We start from the raw sequence: 17,675 nt of genomic DNA on the forward strand, positions 1-17,675 counted from the left end.
TAAGAAGCAGTTCAACAACAGGCTTGGTAGATGCCGCATGACAGTGGAATGTGCCTTTGGCAGATTAAAGGTATGCTGGCAATGCCTTTGTGGCAGGTTAGACCTCAGTGAGGATAATATTCCCATGGTCATAGCCGTGTACTGTATGTTGCATAATTTTTGTGAGGCTAAGGGTGAAAGGTTTACTCAGGGGTGGAGTGTTGAGACAGACTGCTTGGCTGCTGATTTAGAGCAGCCAGATACCAGGGCTATCAGAGGGGCCCAGAGGGGGGCAATTTGAATCAGGGAGGCTTTGAGGCAACACTCTGAAAATGAGAACCAGTAATGTTTCTCTCTGTGATGGGTGCTGCAATGTTACATTACATATAGTTTTCCTAGGGAGCAATGACGACGTTTTGGGCCTTACATTCCCATAAGCAGATGATTAAACTGCCTGTGTATGTATTGGTAGTGCCTGCTATCTCAGTTTGTAAGACACAAATAAAGATGTTACCATTCAAAAACTTTGTTTTTATTGCACAAGAAACTCCTCCCCCCCACCCCAAATATGCTTGGTGGGAAAGGAGGTACCAGGGAAGAGCAGACTTTCAGAGCTGTGTGTAGGTCCAGCTATCATTTTGAAAGTTGTCTGAGGGGGTCGAGTGAAGGGGAAACAAAGAAGTCCCGGAAAGTGGAAAGCACAGTGTGGGCGGAGTTTGGAGAGGCATGGAAAAGAGTTCTGAATGTGCTGCAGGGAAGGATGGGGACGCATTTGCTCAGTCTGCAGTATTATTACGGACTTCAGCATCTGCTTTTGCTCCCCCATGACTTTAATCATCCACTCAGTAGCGTCCTTAAACTCCTGATTTTCTTTTCTGTTCTGATTTTCGGCTTCCCTCCGCTCCTTATGTTTCCTTTTCTCTGCACTGGAGAAGTGCAGTACCTCCCGGAACATGTCTTCTTTGCTGTGTCTTGGACACTTTCTTATCTGGTGGAGACGTTCGGCTGGTGTGTGTGGGGTGTTCCTGAAAGCCACATCTGCCGAAGTAGAAGGAACAATGCACAGAAGCATGATTAAGTTCATGCACAACATTGAAACATTTCAGCAAAGTACACCTTTTGTAACATAACTATCACTTTCTCACTGACCTTTGGCAAGCACACATTTCTGCGAACACCCAAAGCATGGTGAGTGGTGGCTGGGGATGAGGGCGCTCTACATGGGGAAAAGAGTACTCTGCAAGGGTTGCGGTACAGCCCACTAGGGAAAAAATTCTAAAATTCTCCCACACTTTTCCACAGGCGGGGGTCATTGCAGCAGATATCTCACTGCTTAAGGGTAAGCAGGGAAGCAAAGGTACATCTACTACACTCTTGTGGCTTCCGCCCTGGTCCCTATGCTGCTCGCCTGTGTGCCGCTTTGTTACCTGCACAAGTGATTGCTGAACGGCGCGAGGAAAATTTCCTACAATTGGAGAAGGAACAAAGCAGCTCTGCCAAGGAACCTTCGGCAGAGGATTTCCGAGTACCTCCAGGAAACTTTCCTGGAGATCTCTCTGGAGGATTCCCATGAGATCTCTGTATGCATCAACGCCCTGTTCCACCATACTGATTAGCTACACAGGGGAATGTCCAGCACACAGAAACACAGCCAGCCATGTTCATTTCTATACCTGAAAGCACCTCCGCACTACGTAAACCACAGCCACTTACCAGGCATCTCCTCTCCTGCTTCTTGTTCCCCAGAGAGCAGCTGCCGAGACTAGCTAGACACCTCCATAGCGGTGAACAGTTCCTGGCTGCCTGCCCCACTGGGAGTTCCATATCATCATCTAACTCCACCTCTTCATCAATGACTTCACCCTCCAGGTTAGGTCCTCTTTCCGCTGCCTCCAGGCCCACCAAAGTGTCCACGGGGCTCTTGGCAGTGGAGCTGGGGTCACCAGCGAGGATAGTGTCCAGCTCCTTATAGAACTGGCAAGTCTTAGGTGCAGCACCGGAGTGATGGTTTGCCTCCCTCGCCTTATGGTACCTTTGTAAATATAATACACAGTTTAAGAGCAAGTGTGTTTAATGTTTAATTTGCCCTGAAGACTTGGGATGCATTTGCAGCCAGTACAGCTACTGGAAAAGTCTGTTAACGTGTCTGGAGATGGAGCGGAAATCCTCCAGGGACAGCTCAATGAAGCTGTCCTGGAGGTACTCCCAAAGCCTTTGCAAAAGGTTTCTGGGGAGGGCAGCCTTATTGCGTCCTCCATGGTAGGACACTTTACCACGGCAGGCCAGTAGCACGTAGTCTGGAATCATTACATAAGAAAGCATGGCAGCGTGCAGTCCTGGTGTTTGCTGGCATTCAAGCAACATCTGTTCTTTAGCTTTCTGTGTTATCCTCAGGAGAGTGATTTCATTCATGGTCACCTGGTTGAAATAGGGGAATTTTATTAAGGGGACATCAGAGGTGGCCGTTCCTGCTGGGCTGTTTGCCTATGACGGAAAAGAAATCATCCCCACTGTTAGCCACACGGTGGGGGGAGGGATGAAGTGATCATCCCAGAGAATTGGGTATGTGTGGGGGGGTTAGTTGGGTTTGTGCTGCACGTTAACCCGAAAACACAGCTCCTCCTTTTAAATGGCCAATGTGTCTTTTCCAGTTTTAATCTCCCTTTTTTTCCTCCCACAGCTGAAAATGTTTCAACGCGGATACTAGCATCTCCGTCCCAGAGGCTAGCACAGATAAGGCGGCAAAAAAAAACACTTGCCATGGTATTGCGAGACAAGAGCAGCCGAGCAGAGTTGCAGCGGAAGCGGTTGTTCAATGACTCTGGTTTGCAGACCTACTGTACTGTCTGCTGCCAGGATACAACAGGAATTAACACATATTGCAAGAGATCATTCAAGGTGAAGTGGTCAGTTAATACTCCTGCAGTTATAGGACAAAGAGGAGGTTAGTGGATTACAGATCATTGTAATGAGCCATAAATCCAATATCTTTACTGAGTCGATGATTTTTAGTATCTAGCAAAATTGTAAATGTAGGCAGGTTTTTTGAAGGTTGTGTTCAGATTTCCTTTGGGAATGAGGCCTGAGAGGTGTGATATGGAGTGATTTTTTTTTGTGAAAAGTGTTTGCTCCTGGGTCACATGGTGTTTTTGACTTTTATCATTTTTCTGTGTTCATTTGAGAATGCAGCCATTGTCCGGTTACACCCATGCTGTTGGGGAATTTAGTGCACTGGATGATGATGACATATGTGGTGATAAACATGTATAGGACCCATGGATCTTGAAAGGTGTATTGTGAAGGGATATTGATCATCATAGCAGTGGAGATATGTCTGCAGGTTTTGCTTCTTTTGTTAGGATTGGCTTCAGTGCTGCTTTATGTGTGTCCTGGTCTGTGGACAAGCTCATCATCGGAATAAGCTCCAGAGTTCAGGAGTTGTTTCAAGGCCAGAAAAGGAGGGGGTTCAGGAAAGATTTCTTTCAGGAGGTGGTCCCATTGGTTGTAATTGTTTAATGATACCCCTTTGGGGTTGCAGTGAGGGGTGGCAGGTGACAAGGGGCGTGCAGTTGGAGGTTTGATTTTTTTGCGCCATATTAATACTCTCTCAGGGTACTTGGGTGGCCCATTCCATGATGTGATCTACTTCTCTGGTGGTGTGTCCTTATTTGCTGGAGGTGATTTTAAGTGTGTTAAGGACTTTCTCTTTGGAGCATATTCTGTGGTATCTGAATGCCTGGCTGTAGATAAGATTTCTTGGTATGCCTGGGGTAGTTTTTGCACCAATAGAGACATATGTCCACGGCTAGGATGATAAACACCCTCACCTCCATAACACCATAGCTGACTCCCCAGTCCTCATCCTCAAAGGAAATCTGCACAACACTTTCAAAAGATGAGCCTGGGACCTTAAATCATAACGTTGTTAGATACTAAAAATCACAGACAGTAAAGACACTGGATTTATAGCTCATTAGAAAGGTCTGTAACCCACTTACCCTCCTTTGTCCTACGACTGCAGAAAGTGTTAACTGCCCACTTAACACAGTACAAGAGACCATTCAAAATGAACTCCCTATGTTTAACAATCTGGTCCATCTTGTATTTAGCCATGACATTCTAAACCAGTGGTTCTAAACCTATTTACCATTGTACGCTGCATATGCAGCTCTCGGTGTAATGTGGGCCCCCTCCACAGGCTACATATACTACCTGTATGGCCCTGAGGATGTCACATGGACCACAGCGGTATGCTGATTGGGCCACAGGTTGAGAACCACTGCTCTAAGCTGTGGTCTACACTACAGAGTTACTATGCATCCGATGAAGTGAGCTGTAGCTCACAAAAGCTTATGCTCAAATAAATTTGTTAGTCTCTAAGGTGCCACAAGTACTCCTTTTTCTTTTTGCGAATACAGATTAACATGGCTGCTACTCTGAAACCTATGGTATAACTACGTCGCTCAGTGCAGCTATGCCTATGCAGTGTTTTAAGTGTAGACCTGCCCTCAGTACCTTTCCCCGACCTGAAGAAGAGCTCTGTGCAAGTTTGAAAGCTTGTCTCTCTCACCAACAGAAGTTGGGTCAGTAAATGATATTGCCTCACCCACCTTATCTCTCTTATCATGGGACCAACATGGCTACAGCAAGACTGCAAACAAAAAACAGAGTATGTTCACTTACAAATATTTATCTTAAATAAAGTGCCTTAAAACATTAATGCTTAGCAATTCAGCAAATGTGCAGTCTGAGGCTGCTCACAGTCAAGCTGGAGGATGATTCAGTCCCCTGAACTCCAGAATCAGGAAGCCACAAATAAATCACGAAGCCAGCTTTGTGCCCCACCCCCATCTTCCTCAGCTGCATTAACTTAATCTCAACCACAGCTAGAGATCCTGTCCATATATAAAAAGAACAGGAGTACTTGTGGCACCTTAGAGACTAACAAATTTATTTGAGCATAAACTTTCGTGAGCTTATGCTCAAATAAATTTGTTAGTCTCTAAGGTGCCACAAGTACTCCTGTTCTTTTTGTGGATACAGACTAACATGGCTGCTACTCTGAAACCTGTATATACATAGCATCTGAGGCCAAAGTTAATTAAAGAAGTTATTTTCATGTTTTATTCTTTGCCTACCGAACCAACAGTTACTATTTCCCATTTGCTTATTTCAATGTCCTGTTTTACATTAGTCAACAAAAACAAAGAGCTTTCTAGAATCTCAAATGATTTTGTCTGTTTTTTTTATGTTTGCTCTTGCACAACCATGTATTTTGGGCTAGTAAACGGAATGTCCTCCAAAATTGCAATGTGATCATCTAATACACAACTGCTTACCAATACTGTGCTGTCCATCTTTGTGTTTCCTGAGTTGGAAGTTAGCTATATCAGTCAGTGGAAGCTGAAGCTTGGGGGTTTTGATATGTTCCAACAGTTCTCATTAATTATGAAGCCCAGACAATTACAGTAATGCAGGTGCTCCAAGGCAAATACATCAGGCATGAGGCTTGCTGGGATGCATTTCTTGTTTGTTGTAATAGCTTTGGCTTTTGGACATTTATAGAAGGAGATTGATTATTCTTTCCCCCAGATTATACCAAATAGATTATTTTCTGTTTGTAAAACTCAAGATTCTGATCAGCTTCCTACCACTCATCTATTTTATGCTCTGAGCTACCAAGTACTGCTGTATTTTCACTATTATGTTAGAAAGACATGACTAGAGTATATAATTATGAGTGTGCCCTTTCCAAATACCAACTACTGTCCTTTTTCTGGTTCTGTTTATTTCAGTAATTGTTGAAGTTGTCCAAGGTGAGCTGAGACACCTTTACCAAGCATTCTCATAATGAATGTATGTGTTACTACTGTGCCCTAAAATCTTTTTGGGTGATTAGTGGATTTGTGTGGGCTTTCTATCAAAAATTATTAGATGAAACCAATCACAAGGTCTCTACTGTATTCCTAAATCTTGGCAGCGTGGACCTTATCTTGGTCCATATGAATTATTATAATTGAATGTACACAAACAATTTACTCAAGCAGTGAGTAAAATTGTCTAGACCTGATGTCTATGAATTCTGCATTTGAACGATTACACATGTGATTGTCAATACCAATATTCAATATGCACTCAAGCAGTTGACAATCCATTCTATACATGCAAATGTCTGTTTGCCTGTTCAAATGTGGTATATGCACTTAAAACTTTGGCCTCAAGTATAAATTATGTGGAAAACAAGCAAAGCTCTTCTGTAGTACAATGGAGTGCACCGTTAGTTGTTCAGATTTTCAGGTAAGATACTAAACTGAGTTCCTCTCCGTCCATCTCTGATAGCTGTCTAGGTGGAAGTTAAAGATCCCTTTGTGAGCCACATAACAGAGGAGCCCCTGAAGTAAGGCCATGAATCCATATCCCCCTATATTTTTGAGATGTTTGAAAACCAAACTGAGTTAGATTAAAATTTTGCAAATCTCTCTGGTCTTTATATGGGGAGAAGCCAAAACTTAGTGTCTAAAACTTGTCCCAAACTTTAGGAAGCTAGACATTTGCATCTAAATATTGGATTGAATTCTTCACTAAGAAAACAAGGAATAAACCCCAAATCCTGGCTAACACTTCCTGTCTCAGTATAACATACTTTAATTGCTATTTCAGAGACACTATTAAAAGCTATTTCAGAGACATTATTGAATGCTGGAACATTGTGAGGCACTTCCTTACCACCTGCCCTTAGCTTGAGGAAGCCTTGTCTGATCCTGCTGTGGGTCAGCTCCCCAACTCCATCAGCCTCAGACAATACAAGTACTCCCTTCTAGCCCTCATAGGACTGCTGTTACTCTACAGGTTAGCAATAGGCACACTCCAAATCTGGAGCCCCCTAAGCATCTCCCTGGAATGTTTAACCCCTAGTTCAACGGCACACTCTGTTTTTACTAATCCACTGCTTCCAAAAAAGCAGTACACCTCAGATCACTGCTTTGCTTAACTCACAGCACCCTGACTTGTTTATAGTGAAAAAAAATATTTGTTTAACAAAGCATAGAGGTGCAAGTAGAAGTATTGGAAACAAATGGTTATACAGAAAATCAAATTATAACATTCATTCCAGAGTCTTGACTTACGTAACAAGATACTCACATGTCTAATAAAGTATTGCTCACCCAAAATGCTTGCAGTGCTTTACAGCCAGACGGGCTCTGATCTTTCTTTCATGAGACATGGATGCTGTCAGTTTGCCTCCTAGATGATGGATTCAGTGTGTCTCATTACTCTGCAAGATGTACCAGATCAGTTCTTTATCTTTGCTCATAAACAGGACACCCCCTGCTGTTTGTTTCTTCCTGTAGATTTCCCTTCTTGGAGATTTTGTAATCTGTCAATTCTCACTTGGCTCAGTATGCAAATAGGCATACAATACACAAATGGCCAAGCCAGGGATTAGGTGGTTACTTCTTCCCTGAAAGGAACATCTCCGAGGTACATCACTTCTTGGTGACCTGCCTTAACACCAAGACCTTAAGAACATAATATTCAACATACATACATAACTCCTTAATATTATCTGTACATTTTGCAACTGATTATGATAATCAGTGGGAACTGGCTCCTGGTAGAGACTTCACATGCCACCCTTTGGTAAACTGTTATGCAGATATCAAACCTTGGGGATCCCTATAAAACCCTATACACCTATGTGCCATCTGCCAGCTGTCACCAAGGGGTCCCTGAGGCACAACTGCCTAACAGCTGTTCTGTTTGCCCAGAGTCACTCCCCAATACTTTTGCAAAATTATATGCAAAGGTCAAAATAACATATGCTTATGAGATTATTGAAAACTGAACCCTTGAATAAGAAACTGGATTTTAAAACCTTCTCATAATGTTATTTTGACCTTTGCATGTACTTATCTTACAAATTTCAGAGGGCAAGGGTAAGTCTGAAAGGACAGTATAAGTCAGGTGGGATAAGAATTATTGATGAAGGGTTGTTTTACACTAGGCAAAAGATTGTGAGACAGGGGAATATTGGGACAAGTTGTGTTCTTAGATCCAAGTAGCTACTTGTTGTTGTTGTTGTTATTATTATTACTTAAGTAATATTTTATAATAACTGGGGGTTTTGTAATTAGAACATTTGGAAAATATTGTACTTGTCTGCATTACCCTCAACATGCTCAGAAAACTTTCAGCTCTGCATTTAAGATCATGAGAAAAATTACATCTTTATGCTTCAGGGCTTCAGCAGGTTACCTACAGGGGTCAGAAAGGATTTTTTTTTCCCCGATGCACAATTAACTAGATGTGTTCTGGCATTTTTTTTTAAACCTTCCTCTGAAGCATCAGTGATTGGCCACAGCTAGAGATGTGACACCAGACCAGATGGAACAGTTTGCTAAGGTGATACAGAGAATCTTCTTTCTAGATACATGGCTGGTGTGTCTTGCTTTAATGCTCATACTGATTACTGGATTTGGGGTTGAGACGGAATGTGCTCCAGGACAAATTGGCAGGGACCCCCCCCCCTTTTTTTTGCCTTCCTTTGTAACTTGGGGCATGGTTCATCTGCTGAGATCCTCTGAGTATGCCTCACCTAATCAATTCCCTGCCATTGCAGTTTGGGGCAGCTTGGTCACAAGCTTTCTACTTGTGACACATAGTTTAGTCCCCTGACTATTGAAATGCTTTAGTCTAAAGTCTTTGGGCTTAGTATAGGGGTATCCTGTATAGGAGGTCGTATTAGATGGTCTAATGGTCCTTTCTGGCCTTAAACTCTACAAAAAGATCAAAGTTAGGCATTACACTGTTAACTGATATTATTTATTTTTAATTTCAAGGATGCTCAGTATCGTGGTATGGGTGCATTTCACAATACTAAAGGGTTCCATAAAGATCTTTAATATAACTTCCTAAACTTCCACAGTAGCTGGTCCAGCTCCCTAGCAAACATTATAGATGGCAAATGGCAACTTGAACAATAAGTGCCCTGAGATTCCAAGACCCATATAGTCATTTGAGGTGCGAAACTCTGAACAAGGTGATATGTTTAGCCTTTTATTGTAAATGTATCCAGGTTCAGCATCACGTTTTTTCAGAGAGGTCATGCTCTGGAGGCAAATGTATCCAATGTTGCCTACTATGTGTTTCAACCTTGGAATAGACAGCTAAAACAATTCTTTCTGAGTACCCTTGTCATGGTGGCATTCTGGAAAAGAGCTGGTCTGTGAAGTAACTGGGACCCTTTTAAGGCTTACAGACAGTAGAAAGTTACTTGAATTTCATCCAGAAGTGAATTGGCAGGCAGTGTAGAATATACAGCAAAGAAGCAACATGATCCTTTTGATCTGTCCTACCTAAAAGGCAGACAGCTACATTCTACACTACCTGAAGCTTTTAAGTACATCAAAGTTAGTCCCAGATAGAGTAAGTTGGAGTGGGCATCGCTTTAAGATAACAAAGGCATTGATGATGGTGGCTAGGCCTCCATCTAGAAAGAATTGGCATACTATCTTAGCCAAACAGAGATGAAAAGGGAATTTTCTTGATACTTGGGCTATCTGAAACTTCAGAGAAAAGAGGCATCTAGCAGAAGCCCAGCACTACTAATTACTTTGAGAAAAAGGTGGGCAAGTGCCAACATTTGGAAAAGAGATGTAGTTTTTTGCCATTACTTTAAAATTCTCTCTTTCAGGACCATACCCTTACAAGCCAATGGGCTCAGTGACCTAATACATATCTTCCAAATCGCTACTGTATCTATTTATGTCGGAGACACAAGTCGGTAGAAACAGTACCTGAGCATCTCAACCTTCTATGTATTTATCCTCCTACAGGTAGGGCTATTATCCCCATTTTATATATGACAAACTGAGGCACCAAGGGGCTAAATGACTTGCTCAAGATTACACAGGAAGTCTGTGGCAGAACAGGGAACTGAACCCACATCCTAGACTAGTGCCATTAATCACTAGACAACCTTTACTCTTTCCAACTTCTCCTCACCTAGCTGTGCTATAATAAATTGGCAAGTGTATGGTTTGGATGGAATAGAAGAACAGATATTTCATCTCATGTAATAAGTGAGACACATTCTGGGACTAGCTGAGGTGCCAAGGGCAATCACTACCACCTGCTAACAGCAGGAGCAAGTCCTATCCATGCTCCAGCCTCTGGCTACTAGAAATTCAGGCATGCAGCTCTGAGATCCACAACCCCGCCTCTTTCTCTAAGCAGGTTAGCAATGCATACATGCTACTTTATCTTCTGGACACCTGCAATGTACTGATCTGCAGCCTCTGTGGAAGCAGTGCATGCCTGTCCCCTGGTTTCACCTCTCTTCAGCACTCTCCTTAGCATAAGGCATTTAGATGTGCCTATAGTAAAACCAAACTGAAGATTATTTAACAGAGCTTGAGTTAGAGATTCAAATTAAGGCAAATATAATGGTTTTGAAACATAAGGTTGCAAGTAAAACAAAAATGTAAGACAATCTATAGCCTATACTTATAAACAAGTTACTTCTTAGTCTAATAGGGTATTTCTCACCCAAAGATTAGTCCTTGCAGCACTTGCCCAGCCCAGAGAGCTGGGATCCCCCTTTCATGAGCTACCCCCATGACAGAGAATCTCCACCTGTAAAGGATCACAACTTGGCCCACTGCTTCTGCTCTGATACATTGGCATTGTCTTTTAGCTAAGGTGGGGGGCTCCTCTTCAGAGAGCTCTCCTGGGGTGTGTGTTTTTGTAAATGCTCAAGTCTCCACCTGGTCCAAACAGCAAGCAAAGGACATCCCTCCTTCTCAGTGCTGACTTTTGCATCCGATGAAGTGAGCTGTAGCTCACGAAAGCTTATGCTCAAATAAATTGGTTAATCTCTAAGGTGCCACAAGTACTCCTTTTCTTTTTGCGAATACAGACTAACACGGCTGTTACTCTGAAACCTGGGTTAACTCTGGGACTCCTCTGCCTCAGGTGGTAAGTTTCACTTCCAGTTTTGGAAAATAATATCCTACATATTATGTAACTCTAAAATTGTTTCACGTACAAACATCTTACAGTAAGTGTGACAACCAGCTAGTTCTTAGCTCTCAGCAGAGAACACACGGTATTAACCCCTTCAGTGTAATATCAAGAAAATGGTCAGACACAGATGTAACACACCTACCAGAGCATGTCTGCGTCACAATAAGGAATACAGTTAGTCACAGTGGGCTTATGTTCCCATGAAAGGCAGTACCAGGGACGTGAGTAAATAGTATAAACAGTCCTTTGGAGTAAGTCACTCAGCTCCTGTCTTAAGCAACCAAGCGCACTGTGTATATTTACATATGCATTTTTGTCCAAAACATCAAGCTAAAGTTCAAAACAAAAATCATGATATATAGCTGCTAGCTTCAAGGATGTCCCAAGGCTTTCGTGATAGGTAGCTTTTACTATTAATTCCCCTTCACCTACCTTCTCTCCCTCATAGTCTATGCGTCTCGGTTTGCTTTTCTACACTGTAAAACAAACCCCATGGACTGTCTACAGTGAAAGAAAAAAAATTACCACAATTAATTTTAAAAATTCACTGATCCTTTTTTCTTCTTTACCATCCCTCCCCTTTACACTTTTCCATTCCACTTATTGAATACAGACCTCTTAAGCTTCAGCTCCATCATGAACTTGTATATCTAGGCAAACTTCTACTACTGTAAACTACTTTTTTTTTTTAATGTGGCCACAAGTGTGCATATTAACGTATTTTTTTATACATATATATATATATTTTTTTTTTCTGGTTATTTGATACAAAGTATAGAAATAGCAGCTGTGAACCTATTCTCAGTCCAGAACAGAAAAGGACCTTTGACATGTTTCATTCTGTATTAAGGAAGAGTATTTTAATCCAAGAACGTTGTATCATCTTCTTCTTCAGGGAATTTAAGAGATATTGTATCATTCCAAAGCAGAAAGCCATGGTAATGTTTATATAATATGACGCATTTAAAAACCATTGTGGTTCCCCTGTCCTCAGATAATAAGAGAGGCAATGTGTCAAAATTTGGAGTCTTGACTCTCTGGCTCAGCACAAGGAATTCCCAGACAAAGTTTTCTGTGATGTCCTCAAGTGTAGAGGTTTTTATGGGGGTTGTTTTATTTATTTTTATCATAGCAAGTGTTAAAAGCTCACTGGAGAAGGAAGGGGAATATATAAAGGGAAAGCAGCAGCAGCATAAAAGATTAAGGATTATTATATACAAAATGTATGGACATAAATAAGGTGACAAGCTTGTTATAAGTCTTAATTAAAGTTTGTACACAACTTTGAAATCCTCAAATGGAGAGCGCTGCAGAAGTGAATAATTATATTGTCCGCCTACTGGCTGTTTTCTCTAACTATATCCTCTTTCCATTCAGATAGCTGAACAACATATGCTTGTGTGCCATCCTGCCAACCAAGCTGAGATTTTCTAGGGCCAATAGAATTTGGGAGTGATTATCAAATTGTCAGGAAAAGAAAAGGACCTTATTCTATCCAGAATACATGAAATTGGAGGGGGCATATATCTGAACTCCAGCCCTCCAAGCTGGGAATGAATTCTCACACTCCTAAACTATTCTCTTTACCAGGGTTTAGTTTAAAGCTATATTTAAAGGGGTAAATGTTTCCTTAATAGAATTTTGGTAGCTGAAGAATATAGGAGCATCTTAGTGTCCTCTTCCTAACTAGTACCTCCCTTTCTTCTGCAATCAGGTAGTTCCTTTGGCTAGCATAGGATCAAGATCCAGGTATAACACTTGACCACAGTTTGTGAAAATGACATGAAAAGTGTTCTCGCTACACATTAAGGGAAGTAGAGGTCGGGAAGAGGTGCTATTGTGCTTTTGCAAAAGATATTCAAATAAATATTTTAACTATTAAAGGAGGAGAGAATTAAATGTATATTGTCAAACACCTTATAAAGATTTTAAAATAATAGAAGATGTCCTTCTCAAAACAAAGACCAAACAAACAACTTTTGAATGAAATGACTTCAAACTTTGGACGTAGATTGGTATGCCAAACGTGTAGTGAATTTCTACAACTCAGATCCAAACCTCTAGAAAGAATGGGGAATATTATTATGTTTTAATAATTATACTGCAGTAGTACCGAGAGCCCCAATCAAATTGGGGCCCTTTTGTGTTTGACACTGTATCACCACATAGAAAGACATGATCCCTGCCTCTAAGCATTTGTAATCCAGACCCTCCACCTGCAAACACAGATGTCGTTAATTTTAAGCATGAGAGGAATCCTTTTCTTCCAAAGGGAACATGTAAAATTAAGTATATGAATAATTGTTTGCAGGATCAGAATCTTTGGCTGTGAAGTCTACACTGAAGGCTTGTCTTCACTACAGAAGTAAATCAACCTAAGTTATGCTACTCCAGCTGCACGAATAACGTAGCTGGAGTTGATGTAGCTTAGGTCAACTTACCCTGGTGTCTTCACTGCGCTGTGTCGACAGGAGATGCTCTCTGGTCGACTTCCCTTACTCTTCTTGGAGAGCTGGAGTACCAGGGTTGACCGGAGAGTGCTCTGCCACCATTTTAGTAGGTCTTTAGTAGACCCACTAAATCGATCCCTTCTGCATTGGTTGCCAGCCCAGAATAGTATAGGATCTGGACCTAAGAAAACAAATGACATACAAAAAAAGGGGGGGGGGGAGATATAATCATATACAATTATATACATTTGGGGCTTGATTCTCTGTCTGGTTTCAATGGAGAAGGAAGGCTTTCAGGGAGCCAGTCCAAGCTCTCTGATTCTCATCTGCAGATGCCATGAGGTTCTTCAGGTACCTTACGCCAGATGAGAATTAGCTATAGTGGAGCTTTTGCTTATCATGCCCCCTCTCATTTCCTCTCCTACTATGCCTACCCTGTTCCCTTACACAGGGGGATGGTTCTGGTGTAGGAAGCAGCAGAACCACCACCAGTTTTATCCCAGCAGAAATGCACAATGAACAGGGGGAATTTCCCAATGGGAATCTTCAGGAACTTTAGGTTCTCTTTATGCTGTGTAAGTGTATGTAGAACAAAATGATATTGGGGGGACTGGAAAATCTGGCTCTTGAAATTATAAATAAATAAAATAAAGTGAATGCTGCTATTCCTATCCGCTCCTCAACTAGGCTTTATTCATTGGCTAATTCCCTATAGGTGTTGCAGAAAAGATGTGTCTGGAGGAGCGATTTGAAGGAAGACATGATGGAACTTCTTACAGAAGCTTAACTTATAACACTAATGGGAGAGTTATTTTTGCTGAACAATTGAAAGAGACGTATTTTAATACCGCTAGAAAGATATTTTGTGCTCAAGCAAATGTATGCCAAAGTGTTCAGTACATATGCCAAAAACTTGTGATTAGAAATAGTAAAATTATACTTTGAAAAACTTCAGGTAGCATGAAAATATAGTTGAAAAATCTCAAAATCACTGTTTAAATTTATGCAACTAAGATATTACATGGTTTGCCAGTAGATGGCATATTATCTTATTATATCACAGTAGGAAATATTCTCATTATCCTCACAAAAGAAAAAACTAGTAGAAAATCATTTGAATTTTCCACACATAAAAATGCTTACATCACACATAGCCTTGTACTGCCTGTTGCATAATTTTTGTGTGTGTGTTTTATAATCTCATTAAAATGAAATTTTGTTTCTCTCAAACAGGATTAAATTTATAAAAGTTATATTTAGGTATATTGTTGTTGAAAGCAGGCTCAGCAAAATGTGGTGGGCGGGACACGTGGCCTGACTCAGCGACAACAGATGGACCGCAGCTATATCTGAGTGGTATCCGCAAGAACAGAAATGGCCACGCGGTCGGCCTTCAAAGATGTGGGCTGACTTCCTAACAAGGAGATATGAACAAGCATGGGGAAGAATGGCCAGAGCGAGAGAAGATTGGAAGACATGTTGTGATCGGCTCAGTCTCAACTGATGAAGCACCAACAGTCTACGCATTTAGGTATATTGTCAGTATTTTTTTGCATCTGTGTTTAATGGATTTAAAATTACTGATTTTGTGTAAAGGTCTCTGAAAGGCTAAAGCACAGAATAATCTTACAGCAACTGAAAAACCTTCCAGCAGTTCACAATAAAGTAAAATCTACAAATCTCTCTCTCCTGTGGGAGAAAAGCTATATACTGGATAACAGTTCCCTCTGCTTACACAAGCAGAAAACTCCATTTAACCCTAAGAAAAGGGTATAGAGATGATTAATTATATTCTAGGTCCCAGTTTAGGCCATCTGAAATGTTGAGTTCTGATGCATGGGTTATTACATCTTCTAGAAATATACATTAAAACAGCAAAATATTTTACTAGCTTAAAGGACTCAATCATACAGTAAAAAAACAAACAAACAAGAAAGACCATGTAGACTCTCCATTCCATATAAAAGAATTCTGTATGGGTTCATCCCTTTTAAAATTTTGCTAGATGTTGAAGGGTTCATCAAAAATTAGTTATTTTAGGAGCTATATAATAGTTGTTCATTTGAGACCCCACAGAAAAATCAATATGAACTCAGTCCTGCAGCCCTCAGAGGCAAAACTTCCATTAAATTAGTTTTGCCTGTGTAACAAGTACAGAATTGAACCCACTCTGAGATGCAGCTTTGTCCCTTTATGAGAAGATCCCTTATTCTGGATACATTGCAAGACAGTTTTTAAAATATATTTTACGATTTTTCAATGTGTGTTCCAATAAGATATTTAATCTCTCTCAATTTAGACTATTACAGCTTGCACAAATCTGGAAATATTTTTCCTTTATATGAATATTGTTTTATACATTGTAGCCGAGTACTTAAAAACATTTTCACTAACATGCACTAAAAATAAATTCTGAATGTGTATGATCTCTAAATTTGTAATAAGAACGAGGAGTACTTGTGGCACCTTAGAGACTAACAAATTTATTTGAGCATAAGCTTTCGTGGGCTAAAGCCCATTTCAATTTATGGTCAAATAAATTTGTTAGTCTCTAAGGTGCCACAAGTACTCCTTGTTCTTAACAAATTTATTTGACCATAAATTGAAATGGGCTTTAGCCCACGAAAGCTTATGCTCAAATAAATTTGTTAGTCTCTAAGGTGCCACAAGTACTCCTCGTTCTTTTTGCTGATATAGACTAACATGGCTACCGCTCTGAAACCTAAATTTGTAATCTACATGCAAATCTGCCACTTTACACTATTGATGCACATTACTTGTATCCCTATTACACTGACCCTACATATAACACGTGCTTTCTTTGGCCACCATTACTGCAAAGTTTTATGCCCAAGTACTCCAATGAAAGTTATTGGTACTATTCATGTGCATAAAGTTAAGCCCCTGCAAAAATCTCTTTAGGATCGGGAGTCTTAGAATGTAAGCTCTTGAAGCAAGGAGCTTGTATCTGTCTGAATCTGCACAATAGGCCCCTAATCCCAACTGGGGCTTCTGGGTGCTGCTGCGATATAAGCAGCAAATAATAATTTTACATGACCGTCAATGATTCTAACTATTTTTCTCTAGCCCCAATCCTGCAAACAGATGAGTTGGTATGGTGCCTCATGTTTATGTGTGGTCTCATTGACTGCAGTGTGTTCCTGTCATTTCAGTGGGTCTTCAGGTGAAGGTGAGGGTCTGCATCAGTGTGGCTCTTTGCAGGTTCAGGGTTTATATGAATACAGCACGGTAATACAGCCACCTCAGGGATGGTGAAACACCACCTTAACAACAGTAGAAACCTTAAGCGGTGGGGTGGCTGAAAATAGTGAGACAAAACACTTCACTTGTGCGAGAAGTACCCCAAGACTTTTGATGCCCACATAAAGCAGGCAGGGCTTTGACGTTGCGTCTCACCTGAAAGATACAAACAAAACATCATAGCAGACTTCTCTCTGTGGAGGAAGGGGTCAGCTGCCCCTGCTAGAAGGCAAAGGAGTCGTTAGGAAAGCCCAGCTATTTCAGACTCCAATGACTGAGCCAGCCCTCCCAGGAGAACTTACTGCCCCACGGAAGAGTCCGCATGCCATGACTACCCTCAGCAAAAGGCGGCATTGGGAGCCCCGGGCCTGACAAGGGAGGAATGGCCACCATGGCCACCGTGCAAGGCTCCTCTCCCAAGCCAAGCAGGGCCGAGAGCGCTGCAAGGCAGCCAGTCCTGCCCATGGCCCAGGAGGCCGGGCCCCGCTCGCCTCTGCGCGTGAAACACTTCGATCCTGCCCCACCCATCACCAGCGCCGCGCGGCGGAAGCGGGGCGGCTCCCTGGCAGGGGAGGGGGGCGAGGGCAATGCCGGCCGGGCTCGGGCTCGCGCTCGCGCGCGGCGAAGGCGGCAGCAGCACGCCGGCCAAACCGCCGCTGGCCCGCTGTGATGAGCGCAGCTGAGCACAGGTTGCGCGGGAGCGGCCGCGGCCGGCAGGCAGGCAGGCGGGAGGAAGAGCCCGCCCCCTCCCCAAGGGGCGCAGCAGGGCGCGCTGTGGGCCAGCGGCGTTCCCACAAGGAGGCGAGGGGCGCAGCCCGGCCCCCGTAGGCTGGGGAGGAGGCAGACGACTCCCGCCGCCTTCCGCCCGTCTGTGCCCCGCCTCTTCCCTGGGCCTCGCGCTCCGATCCCGAGTTGGGCGGGGCTGTTTCCTGAGGCAGGCACCCACCCATCGCAGCAGCG

The 17,675-nt window shown here is 42.2% G+C and overlaps 1 protein-coding gene across 4 annotated transcripts; it reads right to left on the reverse strand.

The window, feature by feature from the left end:
- Positions 1-489: 489 nt before the first annotated feature.
- LOC311526751 (uncharacterized protein) lies at positions 490-17,620 on the reverse strand. 4 transcript variants are annotated; one of them, XM_084640111.1, is made up of 5 exons: positions 17,018-17,620; positions 16,802-16,871; positions 13,446-13,635; positions 1,693-2,011; positions 490-1,017 (listed from the first exon to the last, which is right to left on the reverse strand). In XM_084640111.1, exons 1-5 carry the CDS (start codon positions 17,042-17,044, stop codon positions 964-966), a joined length of 660 nt encoding a protein of 219 aa, XP_084496237.1. In that variant the 5' UTR covers positions 17,045-17,620; the 3' UTR covers positions 490-963. The 4 variants fall into 4 exon arrangements, 1 of the variants encoding a protein (XP_084496237.1); XR_014713120.1 differs by lacking the exons at positions 13,446-13,635; positions 16,802-16,871; positions 17,018-17,620 and adding an exon at positions 4,590-7,090 and having other exon boundaries at positions 1,693-2,899; XR_014713121.1 differs by lacking the exons at positions 13,446-13,635; positions 16,802-16,871; positions 17,018-17,620 and adding an exon at positions 4,590-4,948 and having other exon boundaries at positions 1,693-2,397.
- Positions 17,621-17,675: the final 55 nt, after the last annotated feature.

The sequence above is a fragment of the Lepidochelys olivacea genome (genome assembly GCF_965140295.1).
Source record: "Lepidochelys olivacea isolate rLepOli2 genome assembly, chromosome: 9".
Taxonomy (NCBI): domain Eukaryota; kingdom Metazoa; phylum Chordata; order Testudines; family Cheloniidae; genus Lepidochelys; species Lepidochelys olivacea.